Here is a 26,758-nt window from a genome sequence, read left to right on the forward strand (position 1 = left end):
ATGAGTCCTTACGTGCTGTTCTGTCTCAGTCCAAACCTACCGCAAGCGGCCCAGGACAGGAAATACACCAGGTTGTTTATATAAGATGAAATACATAGATTGTCCTTGATTTGTTTGAAATGTAAATGACTGTATGCTTTGTCAAGAGAACCTGAGATATTCTTTGTTATTTTATTTCCCTTTTAGATGCACTGTATGTGCCAACATCAGGGACAGCAAAGGAAGAAGCAGCTCAGGAAGAACCTGACTGCCTTGTGAAATATTTCAGTGTTGTGTGGTGTAAGGCATCAAAGAAAAAGCACAAGAAGTGGGAAGGTGATGCTGTTCTTATTACAAAAGGAAAGTCAGTAATATTGAAAGATATGGAAGGCAAAGACATTGGAAGAGGTACTGTAGATTTGCATACTTGTGTAAGTGAACAACTGGCTTAAAATTACTGTGCTTTGAATAACAGAGGCACAGTTTTCTAGATAATTTCGAGTTCTCCATACCACTGTCGACCAGAGGATGAAAAAACAGTAGGGTTTTTTTTTGGGGTGAGATGGCAAGAAAACTATATTTCTTACATACAAGGCAGATGCATGGGGGAGGCTGGGGCAGGCTGAATAACGTTATTCACAGAAACACCAAATGCTAGTCCAAGGAGAGAATCTGGAAATGAATGGCTGTACTAATTGAGTGGGGATGCCAAATGAGGGCTGAGTAGTTGATTTTAGTTGCTCACATAATGCATTGGAGAAGGTGTTAAAATTAGGGCAGAAATATACAGGTATGTTCTTTGTAGATATTTCAGTCAGTCAGTAGTATGGCAGCTGTGAATGTCAGAGGTTGGATCTGTACTTTTCAGCCAGTCAAACAGCTAAAAATATTATCTTTGTTGGAAAGACAAGCAAACAGCAACATTTTCTATCCCAGCTGAAGTCAACTGTGCAGCAATTTTTAGTCTTGTAGTTTTAGCAGCAGCTGCTGCTGTAAGACACAGTTTGGGTTGATATCAGAGTTAAAAATAAGACTTGCAAACTATAGGCTGCAGTCAACTTGAAGCAGTAATTTTTTACTGAAAGCAAAGCAAGAATTAACTTTGCTAACTGAGCCAAAGATATTTTGTAAGGGAGTAGGATTGGACAATTTTGCAGCAAAACATAATTTGATTAATTTTAGGGCTGAAATGGCTTCTCTGCTCTTTATTACAATCATGACATTGTGAGCCTTGTTAGGACCAGGCAGTTTTGATTTGCAAATGAGTCTGTGACTTAGAAGTTAATTTGAATTTATTTATAGCAAAGCAATATATGTACAGACTTGCTTGTTTTTGAAAAAGGCAGAGAGAAAGAGTAATGCCTGGAATGCATCAGCCACCACCCTGTTGTTCCTGTGTTTTTTTCAAGTCCTGTCTTCTTGAATTAGCACAAAACACAATAGAAAAATAAATACTCTGGTTTTCACTAGTAAAAGTCTTTTGCTGTGTTTGATGGTATTTGGGAGCACAATGATACCAGTGTTATTGGGGCTAACTTGCTCATTCAGAGCTGCTTGCAGTACTCATTGATTCTAAGAAAATCATAAATTGACCAGTTTAAGCAATGTTAAGTTTTCAATTTCTGCAATTATTCTACAAGACCATTGAGTGAGAAGGAAAGTCTGGTAGTGGTACTTACCTCTAAAATTGTATTTAATTCCAGGAAGTTTACAGTGAATGTGGATGAGCATCCGGGATTATTATTTTTAAATGGGAAGGAAAGGCCAAAGGAAGATTTTTGGTTTGTTTTTTTTTTTTCTTAGGCATACCAGGGCTGGATCTAAGGAGGGGCATGGGAACCTGAAGCCAGCACAGGCTGTAGCTTGTTTCTGAGGCAGCAGAACATCTTGCTTTTCTCTCCTTGTAAATGTCCGAATTCCCTAATAATGTATTACAAAGAATTTAGGAAGTGCTCTCTTGTAATTTGCTGTATGTTATAGAAACAGTTATTTCTGGCGGCTGCATAAACACATTTGAGCTTTGTAGGTTTGCTTTCAACTTTCCTAACTTCCCATTTACTCTAAAAGCCCATTCTGTCTTAGAATTAGATTCTTCAGACCTGAAGGATCTGAAAGATCCTGCACAGAGATACACCTGTATTCAGTATGTTCAGCCTGAAGCTATGTAGGGGTAATAACAGAAAACAAAAACGCAGAGCAAAGGAGAGGTCGTAAATACCCTCTCCAGGCACCTCGGTTAGGGAAGCATGTGAATTCCTTCGTGTTCAGCCATCTTCAGCTCTTTCCTGAGAGCAAGTGTTCTTCTTTCAAGAACCAAACAAGGTTTGCTGTGTGCTTTTTTAATACATTTAGGGAAGGGGAATAAAAATACCTCCCTTTCCATTGCTCTGAGAATGCTCTCCTGATGGAGTCCCTAATGGCACGTGTAATAAAGAGCATCACCTCCTTAGTAGGTTTTCAAATGAACAAACTGTTGAGCTGATTGATAAGTCCTGGCAATAATCGGAGCATATATGTTTCAGAGGATGTGTAGAAGTAAAGATTTCAGATGCATATGAATACTTAATTATAAAAAGCTAATTTAGAATTATTTTAAAAGTAGAATATTCTGTTTAGATCAATAGCAAGCGGGGCTAGAGGTGTGCTTGTTGGGCCATGAAAAGAAGGCAAAAGGACCTAGAATGGTCAGTAGTTCTGAGCAAATTTAAAACTAAGGCAAGCTGCCAGATTTTGTGATATGGGGCTGTTTTTTATGAATTCCCTTCAATGGGTATTTGACATTCAGTAGAATTGATTGTGGATAAGGATGATTGAATATTTACTGATATATTCTGCTCTCTACTCAAATGTCAATCTCTGTTAAGGAGGGAAAGACTTTACGAGTTTGTATGTGTAACAATTCAAATGCTAAAGAATCAAATACCTGTTCGTACTTTTGATTTTCCTTCCTGCAGATGAGTACTGGTGTTATGGAAGTAGTAATGGCTGTGTTGTCCTAATTGCTAAATTTTTATATTCTTTTAGGTACTGGATATAAACTTAAAGACCTAGACAGTCTTGATGAAGGTCAAACACTGATGGTTGGAGGAAAAGAAATTGAAGTGATGGGTGTTATTTCAGCAGATGACTTCAGCAGTGGCAGGTGTTTTCAGGCCGGAATAGGAACTCATGATGCAGTCCCAACTGCTTTATCTCAAACTAATATGAAACCATTCTGTAAACCATTCAAAAGTGTCTGTCAACCCAAAACAAAAGAGAATATGCTCAAAGATTCTCAAAGCTGCAAACCTCGCCACGATCCAAATGCTCCAAGTAAGATTCAGATTTTTAAGTTTCTTGAAGCATCCTCTGGCCCTCAACCTTGAATATATAACCAAAATTTTCATGTTCCCCAATGTACTACGGAAGTATTCCTGACATACAGTACTAGTGTTTCTATCAATACCATGTTAGGATTTTATCATGTGAGTTTCTAACAAGTGAAATACTCTGCACTGCAATAAGTTTCTAACAGATGTTACAGATGGCTGTAGGTACAAGTTAGAGTAGTTTCTGAGAATTTTGCCAAAAAAAATCAGTTTATTGATCAGAGAAACACTTTGACACATGCTAGAAGTTCTAGATGAGTTTCAGCTTCCCAATGGGGTCAGTGAAGCAATGACATAATATGGCAGCAAAGTAATTACAGTGGAGGATCAATAATCATGGAATCACAGAATGGTTTGGCTTGAAAGGGACCTTAAAGCTCATCCAGTTCCAACCCCCTGCCATGGGCAGGGACACCTTCCACTACAGCAGGGTGCTCCAAGCCCCTGTGTCCAACCTGGCCTTGAGCGCTGCCAGGGATGGGGCAGCCACAGCTTCTCTGGGCACCCTGTGTCAGTGCCTCACCACTTTCAGTGAAGAATTTCTTCCTAATACCGAATCTAAATATATCCTCTCAGTTTAAAGCCCTTTCCCCTTGTCCTATCCCTACATGCCCTTATAAGAAGTCCCTCTCCAGCTTTCTAGTAGGTCTCCTTTAGGCACTGGAAGGTTGCTATAAGGTCTCCCTGGAGCCTTCTCCTCCAGGCTGAACCACAACTTTCTCTCAATTTATTATAGAAGCTAAGCCAGATTCAAAGAACTCCTGACAGTGCCTGCTCCTTCAGAGCCAGTGAGTGTAACTACACTGCCCAATCTCCACCAGAAACGTTTTGGAATAAAAGTTTTGGTTTATAATGCTAGATGTACCATATGCTGAAGATCCATGAGAGTTCACAAATTGCATAGAAAAGGCTGGTTAAGTAGTTGTAGAAGAGGGATCCTGTAAACATTTGATAGCTGCCGGAAGTGGTGTTGCTTATGTAAACAAGAAATACTCTTGTCTGTCAGTAACAAACCATTTAGGAGCTATATTCTGCTGATGGCTTTACCTTTCAGGTGGAAGGTAAAAATGGGTTTAAAGAAATGTTACAAAGCTGAACAATGCGTATTTAAAAGGAATACAAGTATGTTCTACACTGTTATTATACCTCCATCCTACTTCTTACCTCGTATCCCTATACTATGGGACTTTTCAAAGCTGCTAACTGGCTACTATGTAAATAAACAGTGAAATCTGAAGGAAGTAGTAATTACTGATATCATCAGCCCTTATGTAGAGCAGCCTTATTTACACCAGCTTCTGGTCTGAATTCAACTTGATTATTTTGTATCAAAGAATGTTCCTTCCTGTGGTTGCAAGATGATACTGCATCAGCTTTCTAACCTGAAATCTGGCAAAAAGCTGATACATTCAACACACAAAGTAACTTCTTTGCTCTTTCTCTGTTAAAAAGCTACATTTTATTCTAGCTGTCTCTGTGACTTCTCTTCTGGGGTGTTTGTGTACTTCTTGTGAGATTGAGAGCCCTCAACACATGAGTAGGTTGGACTCTCAGCCTCTGAGTTGCTTACAGAGGCGAAGTGCGTAGTTTATTTAACAGCTTCTTGTGTAACCTCTTTCAGAAGCCATGGAGATGTTTTACAAGACCAGGACCTTAGTATTTGAACTGTCAGAAGTTTTCACGTTAAGGTCTATGACTATAGTTGATTAAAATGCAGCTTCTTCAAAATGGAAAGCCATTTATTCCTGTGCTCAGCAGAACAGAGAACAATGACAAAGATGTAAAGCCACATCTTTGAAATATGATTTCTAAGCTTTTGGTCTATTGCTCATCCAAGCCTTGTTTCTTCCCCATCTCTGACATATCTGGAAAATATGTCAGGAAAGGTATCTTTCTGTCACCACTGGCTTTTTTATACATATATATATATATGTACACACACACACACACACATGCAATTTGATGTAATCCATCAGAAGTCAGCCCTTCACCAGTAGGAAACCAAATCCCCTGATTAATACAACCTTTCAACTGGCCTATTCCCATGAGTAAATTATCAATATAGATCTACTCTAGTGACATAAAAATACCAGCAGCTATAAATTTCTTTATCATTCTGTCCTCTGGCAATATAACTTTTCAGTGAAGATATGTGGCATCAATATAAGCAACCCACTATGGACATTGTCTAACAAAACTATGATGTTAGAGTTTGTAAACAAATTATGGCAAGCAAAACTGTTATTCAGTTGTAGCCCAGTACTTCATGCTCTCTTTGCCTCTGTACGTCTTCAAACCTGTCAACTTCGTTTATGCATGCACTGTGGCAGCATTTGGCAGCTTACTCTCCGTCCTTCCCTAGTTTTTCTAAACAAATTGTTGTCTTTTTGTCTCTGTTTCTCAGGCAGAGAAGTCTTTCTGGGCAGTTGCAAGAATATCCCCTTGAAACGCAGTGTCTAGACTTTATGTAGGTCATTGTTACATGTTTTTTCTTAAACTTTCAATTCAGAAGCCTTTTAGAACTTCTGATATAAGTCTATGCATTCAAAGTCGTCATGCAACATTTGTTAGGTAGGCAGTTTCACATCATCACAAAAAAAACCCCCCAGATTTCTCAGTTGGTCACCTTCACCTTTGAGAGAAGTGCAAACTATCTGCCTGAGAATGGTCAGTTTGTTAAATGGTATTTTTAACAGTCATTAGGTCATTGACTTTATTCTGTAGCTGAGTTAGAGAAATAATGCCCTTTGCTAACAGACTAAAAATAATATTTTTGTGCAATACTTGCATATGTTTTGAACTTCAAGATGCTCTAGTTATGCCAAGACCAAATGCAAGTCATCAGTGGACGTTCAATAATGCTGGCTTACCCATGGTGGATGTAGTTGTAGATCCTTACGTTGCAAATAACCTCCGACCACATCAGAAAGAAGGAATTACATTCCTATATGAATGTGTAATGGGAATGAGGTAAGACAGTAATTATCCTTTTGGCTTTCAATACCTGTAATATTTTCATGCCCATGTTCAAAATTAGACAATTTGAATGGGAAGATTTGAGCATTTGTTTAACTAATTAATTACTTTTACTAATGTCCCCCCCAGCAAAGGGTGCACAAGTTTTTTCTGACCTGTATGTAGCATCCTGCTTGCTATAGCTTTCCCAGATGTGATGAGAAACTAGTGCACCAGAAGACCTATCAGTTCTACTGCAAATACCAAGTCTTGTAAACATGATTGCAGTCTAACCCATGTTAAAGAACACTGCTTTCTGGGATTTATAATTCATATAATTCATAATTATTAATATAATTTATAATTCAGGCATTTAGAATAAAGAAGCTGTTATACCAACCTGTTGGAAAAAATGAAGTACTATCTAGTGTTTTCTCAAGTCATAGATTCCTTAAGTTATAAACAAGTTTTAAAAATATTAGATAATAAATCTAATTCTGAAAGCAGATTTAGACTATTTGGTTTTGGAGGACTAATGCATTGGTCTAGAAAACTAGGAGTTTCACTCTAAGGTCTTCTGGTATAACTAAATGAAGACCTGCAGTAGGGCATAATAAATATAAATAGGTTCTTTATACTTCAGAAAACAATCACAAGAAGCACTTCATTAAACCAGTTGTAAATAATTATAGATATGTCTTTTAAAATGTTACCACCACTTATTATACCTTACAGAGTTAGTGGAAGATTTGGAGCTATTCTTGCTGATGAAATGGGCTTAGGAAAAACCTTGCAATGCATTGCACTTGTCTGGACTCTTCTGCGTCAAGGGGTCTATGGATGCAAACCTGTACTAAAGCGAGCACTAATTGTCACCCCTGGGAGTCTGGTAAAAAACTGGAAAAAAGAATTTCAGAAGTGGCTGGGAAGTGAAAGGATCAAAGTCTTTACAGTTGATCAGGTAAGATTTATTTCCAAAAGGGGATTAGGTCATATTTGGCTCAGAATATAAGACTTTGATTTTTTTATCCTCCGTTTTTATTTTCTTTTAACCAGAGTCCAAAACTAGTAATTCTCTATTAATATTTATTTGTAATACTTTATTTCTCATTCAGGTTATTGTTCATGTGGGCATTTAGGTGTCAGTAACCAGGTCATAACTGAAGCTCATCTGCCTGTGTAGCATTTGTCTGTCTTACCTTTCCTCAGGCTTCCCCTTTGAAGATGTAGAAGGTGACATGCTCCTCCTTGTGCCTCTTTGGTTTAAGGAGCTTTCTGTTGACTATCAAAGTGCACACCTTCCCTGCTTTCTGTTCCAGAGATTTGCCTTGGCTGACTTGTACTCCGTTTCTACGGTAGTCGCTTTTCTTCTGTACTGAAAATTGTTCCTCTTTGTTTTGGCTGTCTGTTTCAGGTTACTTCGGAAGGTTATTCCCTTTACTGTCCCTGTCAAGAATTAGGTTTCTCTAGGGATGATTTAAAGACTCATGAGTTACCAAGCCTAGAGTCTTGGAGTTAGATATGTGAATGTCTCTCATTTCTAGAAGAATGCAGGCAAGTGTAAATCTTAATAAAGAAGCAGGATGATGCTGATCCCTGTCCCCTCCCGTAGTGGAGCTGTTGCCGTTGGTAATGACACTGCCAAGTTCTTGTAGTGCCTGCATGAATCCCATGTGCTGACAAAGTATTTAATCTTTTAATCTCCTTGGTATACCTTTAAGGTCTTGCCTTTGTTTTTGAAACACAAAACTCTGTCTGTCCTTTACTACAAAGATTAAAAGTTCTAGCACAGACTCTGTGCTTCAGTGACCTTTATTGACCACATCAGGCAGGAAGGCACGTTTGGCCAAGTAAAAGACAAAGAAGTTCAAGGATTGAGGCTGTAGCATCACTGACTGAGGACTTGGCTTTCTCTGGAGGAGAGCAGCATCTTGCTCTGATTATCCAATACGTCTTTCTTGCCATGTACATTTTCCCATTAAGCACGGCTTAATTTCTCAGTCAGAGGGTTGGGTACCCTCAGGATCAGCATTCTTGAAGCTGTGAACAGGAAACTTGCTCATGCCTTCATTAAGGCTTCTGAAGCTTTCAGAATCAAGCTCTGGTTTTTATAATTTACCATCCAGTACTTCTTTTCCTAAGACTTCTGGCCCCCATGTCCATATGAAGTGGGCATTCATAGCAGAAAAGGAAGAGAAAGTTGTTTAGAAAACTGTGTACATTCAGCAATATGCTGTACCCCTACTTTTTTCTTGGTCCTGTATATTTGAATTGTGCCGGTGGGAAGAGGGGAGAAATTATAGTATCTGCATTGTTGCTTGCAACAAAGATAAAGGTATTTATTTTCCAAAGTTATTTTTTTAATCTAATAGTTCCATACAAGTAGTTTGAAGAAGTAAATAGTACTTCATTCTAAAGATTACCCAATTCTTACATCAACCAGATTTTCTTTTAGTTTCTTGCATTATTCTTATTTGCTGTGTGGAATAGTGAATATATCAGATGAAATGGAAGTTTTCAAACTATTTTTAAACTCTTCTGTAGGGCATACAAAATTTTGTAATAATAATTATTTCTTTGAATTCCACTTATTATTGTCAAACCCTTGAAATGACTGAACCTACTCCTCTTCCACTGAGGACAATCCACATGTAAGAGGATTGCATCATCTTTGCGTCATCTGCTTTTTTTAGTAACTTGTTTCAAGATGTGGAAGTGAAGCTAACTGACTTGTCAGGAACTGTAATGTAATATAGGTTAAGATAAGAAATATGGAAGTTTCTAAAAGAAATGGATACAAGGCAAAATATAATATGGCAACATTTTTACCTGAAAAGGTAGTTAGAAATAATTGAATGTTTTCTTGCAGTTTTAATGAACAATGTTGGGAGGGGAAAACCTGAATTTGCTGACAGTTACTATGCCCAAAATGACAGTGGCTTTCATTTTCTTCTAACTTAAATAACTTTAATATTCTTACTCATCTTGTTGGAGCCATTTGGATTGAGGACACTCAGCAGCTTTTAAGATTGTGTTCCCAAATAGCAAGGAATACATTGTCATGCAAAAGAGAGACACAATATGACTTGCCTGGGGTATAATGAGGTATTTCAAAATAATTTACTGTCTCTGGAAAAACAGCTATTACCATATTGTTATTTCTCCAGTATAACTTAAAAGGAAGAGCTTGTCTCAAAGGTTTTTTCTATTCTTGCCTGTAAGGAAGAATTCAAAGAACTGGCAGACTTTTAAAAATGTGTGAGGCATGTTTTCCTCACTTTCACACTGAAACACCGTGAACCGATCCTAACCCTTTAGTAATGGACTCTTCGAAAAACCAGGACATTGTCTGCTTTTGAAATGTGATTACAGTTTACTTCTGTTAAAACGCAAATGTCAGACAGAGGGCATTGCTTTTAAAATGAAGGTGTCCCCACAAAGGTTGCATTTAGGTCTTGTTAATCCATGTTATCAGCATTTGAGATGCGTTTGAGAGAATAACTTCTTTATCTGTTTGCAGAGTATCACTTCTACTGGGGTTGTTTTGGTTGGGTTTTTAAGTCAAGATATCTGGAGAATTAATTAATTATTTACATTGCTTCATGATTCAGCTTCTGTTTTTTTTCTCTAATTTACACTTCACCAGCTACATTGGATTTGGACTAGTGCAAAGAAAGGTCTGTTCAAAGACTAAGTCTGGGACATTATAGAGTTCTAATGCTGATTGACAATTGCTCCATATGTGGCTTCGGGCAACTCACTTAAACCTGTCAAGTCTCTTTGGGTAATTGTGAAAATGGAGGCTGTAATACATACATATCTTGCAGCCAGCTAAGAGGATGAATTAATTACTTGAAATTAGCTTGTAAATTTATTTTAATTTTTAGTCCATCATCCTCTGCTGTTGTTACATACAGCAGGGCATATATTATGTTTGGCTGCAGGAAACTTATAATAAACCAGGACTCTCCTGACTTTTTTAAGTGGTTCAAACACTCCAGAAGAGTTGATGATTTGCCAGGGGAGAGACGTTGGAGGCAGTTCCCCAGTGCCTTAGCACTTTCCCTGTAGTCTCATCTCACAGCCCAAAAGTGTAGGAAGACAAACTAGTTTCTGAACCCTGGGCACCTTGTGATGCTTGACCATCCCAAGAGAAGGCCAGAAAGGCATCGCCTCTGTCTTCAAAACTGCACTGTGGAGCCTGAATACTGGGCAGGGACAACATTGGGGGTTGCCTACAGGGCTCCTCTATGTCTGTGTTCAGGTTCCTGTGTTGGGAATTTTCTGCTCCTATTTTGAAAATAGCAGTAAAAAATATGGCCAGAAAACAGGCACTTAACTACAGTCTTGGAAGCAACAGGAATGCTCAGGTCCAGTCCAGACACCCGGGGAAATAGGTGCCTGCACTTGTTACCTGGTTCCTCACTACTCCTTGCTTCCTCTGACATGTGCTGGGCCTCTTCATGAACAGCATGTGGGGACTGATCTACCACAAGGTACTTTGTGAGATTAATGTGCCAGAGTCGGCCCATAGATTCATCTGAATCACTTACTAGGAGGCTCTAAGGGTTGTGTAATTAAGTGGTGCTGCTTTTACAGTGTATTGCACCATCTGCTCCAGACTTAGTTGTCTGTGTTTGGTAACTGATCTTGTTTAGAAATAAAAATACCTTCTGAGGCTCTAGCTTGATTTGCTTTCACAGTTAAAGAGGTCCTTCAGCTTGTCAGCTGCACTCATAGCCTGCTTACTTAGTGAACACTGTTAGGAGATAGGAAGGAGCATGCAGGGAATTAGTGTCTGGAGCCACGCGGGAAGGTGAGGGACATGTCCAGAGTGGATTTTTCCATTTTTATGCATAATTGCAAGACAGGTAAGCAATCCTGGTACATTCATAAGTCTGCACAGAAATGTAATTTTTTCTAGGAAACTTTTTGGAAGAAGTTCCCTGTCACATTACAGTGACTTTTTATTTAATGTGTTTATTACCTTTGATAGATATTGAAAGTCTTGATGTCTATTCAAGGAAAAGAGTTCGAAGGGTATATGAGAGTGGAGGGGCTCACAAGCATTTTCTGACAAGTAACACAGGGTTTAGAAATCAATTGCATTTATTTACTGGTAGACAGACATGTTTTCTGAGGCTGGTTATGGGCTATATTTTCTGAGTCCCAGCCTGCCCTTACCTGTTGGCCAACTCATCAATGTTAAGGGCTTGCAACAAAGTCAATCACGGAATCATCATAGAACAGCAGGTTGGAAAGGACCTCAAGGATATTCTGCTCCGACCTTTCTTGGCAAAAGCATGGTCTAGACAAGATGGCCCAGCACCCTGCCCAGCCAAATCTTACAATATTGGGGAATCCACCACTTCCCTGAGGAGATTATTCCAGTGGCTGGTTGTTCTCATTGTGAAAAATTGTCCACGTATCCAACAGGAATCTCCCCAGCAGTAACTTGTGCTCATTATCCTTTGTCTTTTCCATATGTCTCCTTGAAAAAAGAGAGTGTCCATCTTCTTCGTAGCCACCCTTTAAATACTGGATCACGGTGATAAAGTCTCTCCTGAGCCTTCTTTTTCATAAGGCTGGACAAACCTACTTCTTTCTCTCAGCCTTTCCTCATACGCAGGCTTCCCAGTCCTTTGATCACCTTTGTGGTCCTTCTCTGGACCCTCTTCAGCTTGTCCCCATCTTTTTTGTATAGTGGGGACCAAAACTGAACACAGAGTTCCAGGTGTGGCCTGACAAGTGCCGAGTGGTATAATGACATCTGTATCTTTGCTGGTGATGCCCTTGTTGATGTAACCCAGCATCCTGTCAGCTTTCTGAGCCGCAGTAGCACTGTTCACTCATATTGAGCTTGTTCTCCACCAGGATCCCCAGGTCCCTTTCCACAGAGCTGCTCCACAGCCAGGTAGATCCCAGCCTGTGCTGCACTCCTGGATTATGTTTCCCCAGGTGCAAGACCTTACACTTTTCTTGTTTGAACTTCATAAGGTTCTTGGTTAGACAACTCTTCCAGCCTATCCAGATCTTCCTGTGGGGTGGCTCTCCCTTCCAAAGTGTCCACTTCCCCACTCAGTTTGGTATCATCAGGAAACTTCATCAGGGTACACTTGATCCCATCATCCAGATCATTTACGAAGACATTGAACTGTGCTGGGGCCAATGTCGGTCCCTGGGGGACCCCACTGGTGACAGGTTGCCAGTTTGAAAAAGAAGTATTCACTACCACCCTCTGGGTGCTGCTGGTCAGCCAGTTCCCCACCCACAACGCCGACCACTTGTCTGGAGCATAACGCAGCAGTCTCTTCCAGGAGGAGGCTGTGGGAAACCGTATGGAAAGCCTTGGAGAAATCCAGGTAGACAATGTCCACTGCTCGCCCTACATCAACCCAGCAGGTTACTTTGTCATAGAAGGTGATCAGGTTGTTCAAGCACGATTTGCCCCTTGTGAATCCGTGCTGGCTCTTCCCAGTCACATGCTTCCTTTGATTTGTGATAGATAGGCCCCAGGAGGATTTGTTCCATAACTTTACAGGGGACTGAAGCAAGACCGATGGGCCTATAATTTCCTGGATCCTCCTTTTAAGCCCTTCTTGTGGATGGGGGTGACATCAGCCGCCTTCTAGTCTTCTGGGATGTCCCCTGATCTCCAGGATTTCTTGAAAGATTATGGAGAGTGGCCTCAAAGCAACGCCAGCAGCTCTCTGAGCACCCTCGGGTGGATAACGTCAGGGCCCCTCAATTTGCAGAGGCCATGCTCCTGTAGCAGTTCACGTACCAGCTCTTCCTTCGCTGACAGTGGGTCTGTGTTTGCATTAACCTAGACTTTTGTTGGGCCTGGGGCCCAACAGTGGTAAGGACAGAGGTGAAGAAGATGTTGAGAACCTCTGCCTTTTCAGTGCTGTTGGTGAATAACTCCCCTCTCCTGTTTAACAGTGGGCCAGTATTTTCCTTCTGTTTCTGCTTGTTGTTTACATACCTGAAGAACCCTTCCTTGTAGTTTTTGATGTCTCTGGCCAATATCAATTGAGCTTTTGCTTTTCTAACTGCATCTCTACACACCCTGGCAAAGCCCTGGTAATTCTCAATGGGTATTTGTCTGCTTTTCCATCTCTGTTTTTTTTCTCTGAGCAGACTCAGAAGCTCACAGTTAAGCCAAGGGGGTCACTTGCTCTGCCTACTTCCCTTACCTTTAAAGGTGATGAATTGTTTTTGTGCTTCCAGGAGAGCATTCTTAAAAACTCCCAGCACTTGCTAGTTCCTTTGTCCTTCATGGAAGCTCCCCATGGAATCCTTCCCACCTGAGCTCTGAGCAAGCTGAAGTTTGCTTTTCTAAAATCTAAAACTTAAAACCTATTCAACAGGTTCAATAATATTCATATCGTATCCAATATCATTCCATTCAAAACTAAAAGGGGAATTTTGGTAGAATGTAGTAACTTCCTACTGGACCACATTACTGCACCTTACAGCTTGAGATCCCAGAGTGAGTGTACAGGCAGTTACTTATGCCTCTTTGTTATCTTGGCTTTAGTTATTCATTTGAAGCTTACCTAAATGCCAGGACTGGGAAGCTGTTAGAGGGAGCCTGTGCTTTTCACCATCACAGTAACGTGTCTCAGAGGATTTGAAGGCCTAAAAGAATAATAAATTTTCTTTTAATGAGCTGGTAAAACTCCAAATTGCTATATCGGATCCCATATTTCCTTTGCAAATTAGGAAAGAATCAATAATCCAAACTCATGAAGGAGACAGTAAATGTCTTGTGTCATGCTAGAAAAAAATTCTGTAGACACTGGATGATTAAGGAATATAATGAGTGATCTCCAAAGAAATAGTTGTGTGATATATTTTCCTTTCTGCCTGCAGGACCACAAAGTGGAAGAATTCATCGCTTCTCCACTTCATTCAGTTATGATAATCAGTTATGAGATGCTACTGCGATCTTTGGATCAAATTCAGGCTATAGAATTTAACCTCCTAATCTGTGATGAAGGACATCGTCTGAAAAATAGCTCTATTAAGACAACTACAGCCCTCACTAGTCTGTCTTGTGAGAGGAGAATTATCCTTACTGGTTTGTATCTATAGTTACTTTTAATATTTCACTATGTTAATACTGCTAGGTTGGCGTAAAGGAAAAAGATATTGTAAGTATGGCAGGGGCACAGTATAATTTTTGGCAATGGATATTAAATGTACAAATCTCAAGTCTTGCAAAAACAGATTATTTCCAATTTTTTTCAATAAATGCAAAATTTTTCTATCTTAAGGAGCCTGGGAACTTCTGTAAGGGAATCAGGACTCTGTTTGCATACACTCATTGCTTTCTTTTATAGTTATTTAATAAAATTGATTTAGAATGTGACTTTTTAACTCCTTTGTCAAAACAATTAGATGTGCAGTCTCTAGTTAGGAGGACAGTAGCTTATTAATCACGATAAAGTTTGAGATTAATTCAGAACTCTGAGAAGCTCACATTGAAACAAAACATCTGTTTTCAAAATGCATTCTCAACATTAAGTCCTGCATTCAACAGTTGTACTTACATCAGTTTCAAGAAAATGTTACCAAATGCTGAATTTTTTCTTTTCTTCTCTTTCCAGGTACTCCAATCCAAAATGATTTGCAAGAATTTTATGCATTAATAGAGTTTGTGAATCCAGGAATACTTGGTTCTTTATCCACATATAGAAAGATATATGAGGAACCAATTGTCAGATCTAGGGAACCTTCAGCAACAAAGGTAATTATTTAAAAAAAATGCAGTTATAGAAGGAAACTCATAGACAGCACTGTGAAACTTGCTTTCTATGGAATAAAATGAAACTCAGGACTACTAATAGTAGCAAAACCTTTTCACCTTCCTATTTGACACAAATTCTCTTGTTCTCCAAAGGGAGCAGGAGGAATACATGCATGTTGAGATCACCTAATTTAGCATCACCTGTTAATTAGCAGGCAAAAATTGTTCTTCAAACACCTCACATTCCCCAAAATGCCATGTGCATTACCATGTCATGATACTTTATTCCTTCTTAGTTTCTCCACAGTACTGCAAAATCTGCATGATTTTATTGCATCTCGAGAAATTCTAGAATATAATTCAAGGCTTGGATGTCTTCTGGGACATTGTCTTCCTTTAAGACTTTAGAAACCAGACCTAGAGCTAAGCTAATGCAGTGGTACTTATTGGAGAAGAATTTCTCATTACAGACCCATGTCAGGAAGTGGTATCATACTTTTAAAACATTATTTAAATACCTAATTAAAATGATACCAAAAATTATTGTGATGAAATGCAAGATTATCATTAATTTTGTGCTTTGTTCTTTTAGGAAGAAAAAGAATTAGGAGAAAAAAGAGCAGCTGAACTCACACGCCTCACTGGACTCTTTATTCTAAGAAGAACACAGGAGATAATAAACAAATTTCTGCCCCCCAAAAAGGAGAACATAATCTTCTGCCGACCAGCAGCACTGCAACTTGAATTGTATCGAAAACTGCTTAGCTCTCGAGTTATTAGGTCCTGTCTACAAGGCAGGCTAGAAAACAGTCCTCATCTAATATGTATAGGAGCTTTGAAAAAACTTTGCAATCATCCATGTCTTCTGTTTAAAGCTATAAAGGTATCTATTTGCGCGGGGGTGGGTGCCTGCAACTAGTCATTCAGCAGGCAAAGGTCACTAAAACTATGTTATGGTCAATGTGCATGTTACTGCAGGTCATTTCCATACTCTCTTCTCACATATAACTTGCTTTAGAAGATCTGCTGTCAAAACCATAAATGTTAGGAAGTCTGAATGTACTTGGGGAAGGTATCTCACCAGTTTCCTATTGTTTTTTGATATTTTCTTGTTCTTGTAGAATCATAGAATCAGCTAGGTTGGAAAAGACCTTTAAGATCATCAAGTTCTTTACCCCAGGCCTGCCAAGTCCACCAGTAAACCATGTCACTACAATAGAAAGAATAAACAGAGTATTTGACTTCACACACACACCCCTCCCCTCAAAGTTTTAGATAGGGCTTTGCTGTGGATGTACATCTGTGTGGTTAAGTAGAGAGGTAGAAGTAAACCATATTTTTCAGTTTTAAGTATTTCAACTTTCTACTCAGCTGCAAACATCATCTTAGATTAGAGGGTGTAAACACAATAAACACTACGAGTGTTTTAAAAATGTGCTTTCAATCCAATATTGGGAAGTTGTCGTGCTCACATGATACACTACTTTGTGGCAGCTTTTGGTGCCTCCTTTTGTCTTTGTAATATGAATATAGCAAAGTTTTAAAAAACCCAGAACATGTTAGAGGGGATTTGGACTTGAATCCTTCTGTTTTCTATAGGAAAAAAGTTGTGATCCTGTGGCTGATGAACACGATGAGTCCAGCCTCTATGAAGGTTTAATAGATGTCTTTCCACAAGATTATACTTCAGACACTTTCTCTGAAACGGATTCAGGAAAATTGCAGGTGCTGGTGAAACTGTTGGCTGCAATCCATGAGCTCAACTCTTCAGAAAGGCAAGTGTGGGAGAAAGGTAAAGGGAGGTAATGGGAGTGACCTTCTGGATATTGTTCTGCTTTTCAAATGTATGGACACATAATATTCAAAATAAAGGCATGCAACTGTTTGCAGAGGTGCCAAGCATATTTATGCATTGTACTCCTGGCTCTTCCTTGTTAAATTATTAAACTAGGATTTGCAGCTGACATAATTTTCAAAGATGCTGATTATGTTTTTTTCCAGATAAAGATACTTGTATTTTTCATACCAAGTTCCAGCAAGAAAGATAGTTTGCTACAGCCCCTGTACTATGACATATTATCATTACTTGCAGAGACTTTCCAATGCTTTCTATCTCCTTGAGATGTATCAATGTAGTAAATATTTTAAATTGCACTAAAATATTTTTAATTAGTAGATTATAAGTTAATTCCTCTTCAATCACATTTAACTGCTCAGTGCTTGCTGCCTTTTCTATTCAGGATAACCAGTCTCAACAGACATACTTGCACAGCAACTGCTTATTTCTCCTGTAGTAAATGCCACTGACATGTATGAAACTTCTGTTTATCACGGGGTAATAGGATGCACATGGTTAGTTACTGTGCAATTGCTGATTCATGAAAATCTCACATAACCGAATAGCCGCAGGATAACTTTTCTTATGAACTCATGCCTTAAAACCCAGCTTTCCCAAAAGTATTTAGCTTTTAACTTTTATATAAATTAATGCTTAAAAAGGGCATGCTGTGATTCAGTAGTGGTAAGTAAGGGGAAGTAAGAGCCAATCTCTTGGCACTGATGTAGTGGAATTTGAAGACTCTCTCTTTTTACAAATCAGAAAGCTAAGCCTTTTAGCATACAGTTGGAATCTGTATGCCTAACATCCACTGAAAGCAATGACAGGTAAGTATCTAAATGTACTGGCCTTATTCCTTGTAGGTGAAAATTAACAAGGGTACCAGGAAAAAACATTTCCCCCTGTATCAGTGCTATAGGAGCTGCTGAGTTACAGCTGGTGTCGAGACATTGTTTTATACCTTTAAAAGTTTTGTTGCTTTAATTCAGTGCTGTTCATGTTTCTTTTTCTTTTGTTTCTCTGCTCTCATTAGTACTAAATAGATTTTGCAATATACAGACTCAATTCCAGTGCTCCTCTGAAGTTTATATTCTATTTTTGAGTGAAAACAAAGGTGTGAATTTGATGTTGCTTGACAAAAAAAAAAAAATCAATCTTGCAAAGTCTTTATAAAAAGTCTTGAACGTAGTCCAGTTGTAAAGTGTAATAACAAAAATACTTTAAAGCAATTTAAAAATGTTGATTTATCAGGTTTTCCCTGAAATTATTTATCTATTTCTTCTGTACTTGTTTTTAATCAAAATTATTTCTAAAAATGGAGCACCTTTGATGGAATTTGTTACATTTAGTTTAGATTATAAAAGACATCCAATGAAGATCTATCAGAAAATGTTCTAATTGTCCTTATTATTCTATTTATGGCTGAAATTAAAAAAATTTTCCTTTTTCCAGTCAGAAGAATCATCCTCAAGATCTGGGAGGACAGAACTTGTACATGCGCAGATCTCTGAAAATTATTTAGTTAAAGTTTCAGAGAAAAAAACACCAACATAGTATGGGCGATTAGTGTAAGGGATCAGACTGATTTTGCTTTAAAAATAACAACAAAAATCCAGACTATATTGTTTGTGGTATCTTTCGCTATCCTTCATCCCAATTCTTTTCAGCCACAGAATGTAGGAGAGTCACTGCTTTCATAGTTGACTTCCATGATTTTGTTTGTTAGAATTTTCCAGGGTTGTCTATAGAAGTTCACAGTAGCTTTTTCAGTAAGTAGTCATATATATATATTATTTATTAGCTGCTACAACAGCCTCTGCAAATGCTGCTTTAATGACAGCTGTTTAGTATACATAGAGATTTGGTTCTGGATCCCTGCGGCCTGTGCAGTAAACCAAATTCTGTGGCGAGGGAAAACATTCATTATTTAACATTTGAATGCTTGACAGTAGGTGTAATGCATCCAAATCTAGTACGTGCTTCAAATTATTAGGAAACATGTATTTCTTAGGAAAAATGAGGAACCTCAGGTTAATGTGTAATTTTTCCTTGACTTGTAATTTTACTTTCTTAGATGTCTTCAGTAATTTGTTATTGGACTTTAACTTTACCAAGGTCTAAAATGATGAAATAAATTTGTTTTATCGTTTGACAGGGTCGTACTGGTATCCAATTACACACAGACATTGAACATATTACAAGAGACATGCAAACGTTATGGATATTCTTATACTAGACTTGATGGACACACTCCTGTCTCCCAGAGACAACAGATTGTTGATGCTTTTAATAGTAAATTCAGTCCAGCTTTTATCTTTTTGCTGAGTTCAAAGGCTGGTGGAGTAGGACTGAATCTTGTCGGAGCATCTCATTTGGTCCTGTATGATATCGACTGGAATCCTGCTACAGATATTCAGGTCTGACAATATGTGTGTACGTGTGGGTTGGAATAGGCATCAAATGATTTCTTGATTGATTTTGAAATGCCTGGCTTTACATGTCTTATTATCTACCCAATTATTGCATTGCATTTGGACAAGTACAATACTGAAGGAAAACTCTTTCTGAGAAGAAAAGAAGAAAAATTTCTCTGTCATATTATATATATATTGGGATCATTAGAAGCCCTCCTGCAGTAAAAAATGAAAAGATTAAATGCTGGTTTCTTTTGGAGGAGTGAGTCATGTATCCCTTTTGTCTCCTGACCTCTTTCAAACTGGAAAGTTGCTGTGTTTCTGAAAAGAAAAACATAATTAGACTGCATAGCAAGTGTTGCTGTCAATTTGCGATACCTGAGAAAAAGGGAGAGTTTCTGATCTGAATTAAAAGAATGAGTATTTAGTTGGCATAAGGGTGTTCAATTAAAATAGTGCTTAACAATAACAATTAAAAAAAAAATTTATAAAAGCGGTGAGAAACTTTTTGTGCTTAATACCTGAAATAAGCTCTGACTCTTGGCCCTGCTCCTGTTCCAAGTGTGAATTAGTACCCTCATGTGGTCACTTGTCTTGTTTCTTGAAACACAGTCTGCTAAATCAGTTAAAATTGCCATGGGTTGCCAAAGACCACAAACCATGTTGTGGGTCCTTCTACCCAGTATATAGGTGTAACCCTCACATTCTTGAAAAAACTCATAGCAGTAGTCAGTTACATTTTGTTCATTTAAGAATTAAAGGGGGTGCGAAACTCTAATTGTACCATTTTAAAAGAAATGGGAAAGTAATTTTTAAAGATGTATCATAGCAAAAAACAATTTTGGAGATGGGAGAGAATGTTGAGTATTCCTGAAATATTAAACAACTGCTAATGCTTGGAAAACAACTATTAGGAGGGGATTTATGGTAGGAAAGAGTTGAAGGCCCTACTTTCCTACTATAGTACACAGAAAGAAAGGGGAGTATAAATGGCAGAAAGCAAATTATGTTTTGGAAATTATTTACAGCTAATACCAGAAGACTTTTATAAAAACAGTCAAAGACAGTTATTGAGGAATGCTTTCTTTGGACAACATCTTTTTGAATGAGCTAGCAGAACTGATAATTCAACCCACAGAGGCTACAAGTTTTAGTTGAAATACCATTATATAGTAGGCTGTTAATGCTCTTCTTTTTGTTTCTTCAGGCAATGGCTAGAGTGTGGAGAGATGGTCAGAAACATACTGTACATATCTACAGACTGCTAACCACAGGTCAGAGATGGTGCTCAAACATACCCTAGATTGAGACAGCTATTGAAATTTTGTCCCTTAAAGGAAAGGGAGGGAGCGTTTTTGGAAATCATTAGTTCTTTAAAAATATATTTGTTCTGAATTCAGTTAAAATAGAGACATCACATTGATTCATTTGCCTTTGCTTGAATAACTTAAAACAGTCATATTCCTATGAATATTTTTATTAAGAAATGGAATTTAACTTTTCTTCTTGACAAGTACTGGCCAAAAATCACCCTGGTGTATCTATTTAATTTTTTTTTAAATACAGGCTCAATAGAAGAAAAGATTTATCAAAGACAGATCAGCAAACAAGACCTTTCTGGGGCAGTTGTAGACCTTTCCAAGACATCTGAACACATCCATTTTTCCATTGAGGAGCTTAGAAATCTCTTTACTCTTCATGAAAATTCCAGCTGTGTTACCCATGATTTGCTTGAGTGCGACTGTATGGGAAAGAAGGACCACCAAAGTGAGTTTCTTTTTCATCATCTCTGGCCATTGCTGAGGAAATACATCCATCATCCATTCTAGATATACAGTCTGTCACTGCAGAAAACTCTCATGCTTAGTGAAATAGGATTGAAGTAATGAGGTTCAATATAAGATCTTCCAGATATTGGCTGATTTTTCTAATCCATAGGAGCCCTTCACAAGATGAAGAGTAGAAAAGGTTTATTCCTTGCACTAACAACCAATTCATGTATCGTGCCTCTTAATTCCTTGAATTAGCTATGACCAGCTCAACTAGTGATTCGTTATAACCAAATAATACTGTACGGTGTTTTGTTTCTAAATGTTCAAGGACATTAATGAATAGCTGGAAAGGGCTAGTTCAAAAGCTGTTTATCTGAGGACAGCTATACCAGATAAACATGTATTCCATATCTCTGAATATAAGCCTTCGTTTCACAGTTATTAACTAAAGCTGGTGCAGGATTATCAAAGTAGTTATTTGAGAAATGCTGGAAGATCCCCTGGCAGTTGTAAAGCCAAGTTGCAAATATTCATACCTATCCTTTCTATAGGAACCTGTCTCTTGTTCTTTTGGCATATCAAAATTGTTTTAATACCTTGCTGCATACAGGTATATAGGTTTAAGTTAAGAGCAGGATTAAAAAAAGTTGTTGTAAGTTATGTTTATATCTTACCCATTTTAATTTTTATAGCTCATCTAGTTCTTAAAGGAAAGAGTATCTGTTGCCTTGGTATGTTTCTTTCCTTTGGGCATGAAATATCCATGTATGCTGTTTACAGGTCTGATAGTGAGGTACCAATATTGATATCTTCTAAATGCAGACAGATACCACAATAAAAAGGAGCAAACAAGTGGGCACAAGAGTATTCTCAACAGACATGGGAAAGAAATTAAGTAATTCACAGAATCATTAGGGTTGGAAGGCACCTCTGGAGATCATCCAGTCCACTCCCCTGCCAAGGCAGGGCCACTTAGAGCAGGTTACACAGGAACGCGCCCAGGTAGGTTCTGAATGTCTCTAGAGAGGGAGACTCCACAACCTCCCTGGGCAGCCTGTTCCAGTGCTCTGCCACCCTCAGTGTAAAGAAGTTCTTCCTCATGTTGAGGTGAAACATCTTGTGTTTTAGTTTATGGCCATTGCTCCTCATCCTGTCACTGGGCGTCACTGAAAGGAGTCTGGCACCATCTTCTTGGCACCAGCCTTTGAGATATTCATATGCATTAATGAGATCCCTTCTCAGTCTTCTCTTCTCTACACTAAACAGGCACAGCTCCCACAATCTCTCCTCATAAGAGAGATGCTCCGGACCCCTAATCATCTTTGTGACCCTCCACTGGACCCTCTGCAGTAGCTCCTTGTCTGTCTTGTACTGAGGAGCCAGGTCACCTCCCTCAACCTGCTGGCCACACTCTTCCCAGTACACCCAAGGATACTACTGGCCTTCCTGGCCGCAAGGGCACACTGCCAACTCATAGTCAACTTATCGCCTACCAATACTCCCAGGACCTTCTCAGCTGAACTGTTCTCTAGTAGGTTAGCCCCCAACCTGTACTTTGGATTCTTCCTCCCCTTCTACACTTGCCCTTGTTGAACCTCATTAGGTTTCTCTCCATCCAATTCTCCAGCCTATCGAGGTCCTGCTGAATGGCAGCACAGCCTTCAGGTGTATCAGCCACAAACCCAATGAGACTATTTTGCTTGATGGTTTGCGTATCTCCAGGTAATAGGCTAGAGCTGTGCTCCTTTTTCATCTCATTTTACCTCGACTGGGGCAGACTTGGTTAGTGAAAGCACAGTGCTGCTGTAGCCATAAGAATTTGACTTTCTCCTTTATTTTTGCTCCACATACTGATGTCATTGTCTTTGTATATTTCTTTAAAGACTGAAAAAATAGACCTTCTGTTTTTGCATGAGTCAGTGATGTTCTAAAATAGACCAGCCTCCACTTAGGTACTATTACAGGATCTGTGTGGAAAAGGCACCTTTAATGTTAAATGTTAGCCAGATTTTCTCATTTGTGTGCAGTGAGGCAGGTAGAGCTCCTAAAGAAGCTCCTGCAGAAATCCAGAGAAGTTTTATATTGTTACTATGATGGACACTGGTGCATATAATTTTATTTAGCATTTTGTAATTGTCTTAATGTTCTTGACTGCTAATCTTGTGCTTTGAACACGTATTGATTCCACCAATTCAACCACAGCATTGATGTCTTAGATCCTGTCACAGACTTCCTCAAGGGTAATTATATCTTGGACCAGGTGAACAGAACCTTTTAGCAGTAAATCAAGGAAAAACTTGAAGGTCATTCTTAAACTTAAGTGGTGGAAATGATAGAGTGAGGGGACGGTTTGATTTCCTAAAGAGTGGAGGACAAACTGGCTCATCAGTTCCCTAGTCAAATTGTTTTAAGTCATAGTCATCACTTTAATCACCCAGAATGCATCTACCACTAGCTGGTCTCTGCCTTTCCTAAGAACAGAAAGCTGTCTTGAGGGAACCAGATTTCCTCAAGCTTACTTGGGATAGATACTGGTGCACAGAAAAGACCAAGAACTTTCACTGATTCGTCTCTTCCCTTTCTAGCAAGTATGATTCAAAAGATAAAAAGGAGCCAAACAATATTATATAGGTTTCACAACACGTGAATTTTACATAATTATCTCCATTAGATATACCAATGAGACTGGATATTCTTGACCTAGCTTCTATTGTCCATTCACACTAGGGCCATCCTTAGGAAACCACAGGAGTCTCGGAAGGAAGAAATTAACTATGCATGGATCACATAGATAGTTGCTTGCTACTCTACTGGCTTTCAGATCAGCTGTAAAGCTGTAAGCTATTGTTTTACATGATCATGGTGTAATTTATGGAACACTGAATCTGTAAGGACTTGAGAAATGCACCTATTCTAAGTTTTCTTCTGGCCAGTAAAAAAGTATATGTTTCAAGTCTAGTGCAAGTGTGCACCAAATGTTAGTCAAAAGGAAAGTCTTGCATGTATGAGTCTTTATGTGCTCTCCAAAACTTAAAAACCCTCAAGAATACTCTGCGTCCTCATGCTGCTCATATCACTGGTCTTTCCTAAGGAGCATGTGACACTGCTATGAAAATATTCGATGACAGGTTTTAGACCAATAACAGCAATGATGCAATTTTTTTCCATCCAAAATGATTTCTTCACTTGTCACATGCATCAGATGCATCATGAAGCCAGCAATGTGTGGCATACCCTGCAATGACCTGGTACTGTTTGGGGCTTTAGGATCCTTTGTTGAAAGTGAATTCCTCTCTTTGTGCTTCACAGCAATAGTCTTTTCCTTACTGTGATCTACAGTATACAAGATTGTGTATATTGAACAGCTTGGCATAATCTGGGTGTACACTGTGCACAGCTCTATTGTGCTGAGTCAATGAAATAGCGATTCATACTATTCTTAGCTGGTTGGAATGATTCCTCTGGGAGGAAATAGAAGCTAGCATGAATTTTGCTGCAACATACTTCTACTTAAAGAATGGGAGCAGCTCAAATGCCACCGAATTAGAAAGAGAATAAAGGAAATTGCCAGATAAGATATTTCCTTTCCCGTTCATGTGTAAAAGGATTTATCTTTATGCTAGCATATGGTGATTTTGATAAACTCAATCAATGAGCAAGAAACAGCCTTTCCCCTCTTACTGTGGATGCATATGTTTGGGTTTCATGGACATAGAAGGATTATATACACTGCTCTATTTTCTCTCAGCTGTTATCATCGACTGGCTTATTGGGCTTATTGATTCAGACTGTAATTTTCTGTCTTAGTTTCTTCTGATTAGTCTACTGCATCTTTTTACTGCATCTGTTTTTTCTTTATTTTTTATTTATTTTTTTTTTTCAGATCCTTCCTCAGAAAATCTTTCTGTATCCAGAAGTTGTCAGCTTGGACAAAACCATGGGAAGTCTAATTCAAAGAAACCACTCTCCATGTCACAGTTGATGCAATGGAAACATTTCTCTGGGCAACATCAGACTCTCGCTGATCCTTTTCTTGAAAGGATAAAAGAGAATGTTTCTTTCATTTTCCAGAATGTAACCAGTCCAACTTCCCCCACCTAATAAAACTGAAGTGTCTTTCCTGACCACTCGCATCCTCGTCCTCATAGGTAAACAACTGATGTGCAGTTGCATCATTGTGTTGTTCTTTTTGCCAAGTTCTGTTTTATGTATTTCTGATGAGGTTTCTTGATAAATGTGATTCCTGCTGTTTATACAAAGTTACAATTATTACTAAGTTAATAATACTCACTATAATTATAGTACAGATTTTTTTAAACCATCTTTGCTTTCCAGTCTTCTGTTCCTTTGATATCGTAATTAGTAAGATTGGGCTTATGCACATTCCTACGTATGTCTACTTTGTTTTAAGAACTGGTGTTCTGAGCATATTTTCATAGTATATGTATTTTTTTTATAACTAGATTTTCCTTCTTCTTTGAAGAAACACAATTTTGAAAACAGCTTACAGCTTTTAAGTAAGCTTTAAGTAAGCCTTTGAAAGGTCCAGAAGAACAGAATCGTGGAATCACAGAATGGTTTGGGTTGGAAGGGAACTTAAAGATCATCTAGTTCCAACTGCCTTGCCACAGTTTGGTTCCATCGTTGATTTGTCTGCGGGACCCTGGTCATCTCCACTGAACACACATGAGCCCGCTCTGGTTTGGAGCAAACCAACTGGCAGTGCTGTTGAGGAAACCTGGGCATATAAGAGAAGGAAGTTTGCTCCAGGATCTACACCATGGCAAGTTTCACCTTCCCTGCCTAAGGCAGCCCCTGAAGGGTATCTCAGCAGGCTGCCTTACCTCACCTGTTGAGTCCTGCCTCAGATAATCCTACTTGCTGTCATGCACCACTCTGCACAACACAGCTGTAGCTGCGTGCTGTCAGAACACAGGTCTGGCAGAGAAGCCCTTTTATTGTTTAGCCTCCAGGGTAGTTTTACTTTGGCAGCTTTAAAATAAATAAAATAAAAGCTGATGCTGGACCACCATGGAGCTCTTGGGAGGCCAGAGGATATGAGCCCCCAGACACATACTGCTGCATGTGTGAAGGTGATCGAGGCTCAGATCATTGTTCTGGAAGGGATATCTGGCAGGTGGACTGTCACACCAAGTAGTGTTTATCAAGGTTAAGAAACCCAAAGCGGCCTATTCAAACATACACAGTGCCAGTTACAGCTTTATTCTGTGCCCTGCTATGCCAAGCAGCCCCAGATCTCTGGCAGTGGCAGCTGGGCAGTGATACTCAATGGAAGGCTCTTCCAGCATCCACTTGACCAGCCAAATGATGCCCCTCATTAACCCTTCACAACTTCAGGTCATGAGGGAAGTATGTGTGTGCTTCTGGCTTGTTTGGGTAAGAAAATACCACCCAAATATGGGGTTGCACATGGCATTACACCTGATGAAGACTGAAAATCTGTTTCTGATATTTGATGTATCCTGGAAAATTGTATTTCTCACTGGAAGACTGGGTTGTGGGAAATATAGGAAGCATGAATACAGTCTCTAATTTATTATGCCATCTGTGATTCTTCCGCAGTAGTCTACAACAGCCTGAAAAATGAGACTAGCCCATGCTGCTCACATAATCATAGTATAATCATCAGTGTTTTCATAGAGTGCAGCACGTGGACATGT

General features: G+C 38.9%; 1 protein-coding gene across 3 annotated transcripts in view; it reads left to right on the forward strand.

Annotated features, from left to right (window-relative positions):
• The window catches only part of RAD54B (RAD54 homolog B), a 66,201-nt gene extending 41,000 nt beyond the window's left edge, over positions 1-25,201 (forward strand). For all 3 annotated transcript variants that reach the window (XM_030511206.1, XM_030511212.1, XM_030511219.1), the window contains 12 exons: positions 187-387; positions 3,004-3,291; positions 6,155-6,317; positions 7,038-7,263; positions 14,178-14,385; positions 14,915-15,054; positions 15,647-15,937; positions 16,654-16,829; positions 19,047-19,308; positions 20,513-20,579; positions 20,872-21,072; positions 24,961-25,201. In XM_030511206.1, the coding sequence (XP_030367066.1) occupies positions 187-387; positions 3,004-3,291; positions 6,155-6,317; positions 7,038-7,263; positions 14,178-14,385; positions 14,915-15,054; positions 15,647-15,937; positions 16,654-16,829; positions 19,047-19,308; positions 20,513-20,579; positions 20,872-21,072; positions 24,961-25,178 (2,441 nt within the window). In that variant the 3' untranslated portion in view covers positions 25,179-25,201. The remainder of the gene's footprint in view (positions 1-186; positions 388-3,003; positions 3,292-6,154; positions 6,318-7,037; positions 7,264-14,177; positions 14,386-14,914; positions 15,055-15,646; positions 15,938-16,653; positions 16,830-19,046; positions 19,309-20,512; positions 20,580-20,871; positions 21,073-24,960) is intronic.
• The last annotated feature ends 1,557 nt before the right edge of the window (positions 25,202-26,758 follow it).

Source organism: Strigops habroptila, chromosome 1 (assembly GCF_004027225.2).
Source record: "Strigops habroptila isolate Jane chromosome 1, bStrHab1.2.pri, whole genome shotgun sequence".
Classification (NCBI taxonomy): Eukaryota; Metazoa; Chordata; class Aves; order Psittaciformes; family Psittacidae; genus Strigops; species Strigops habroptila.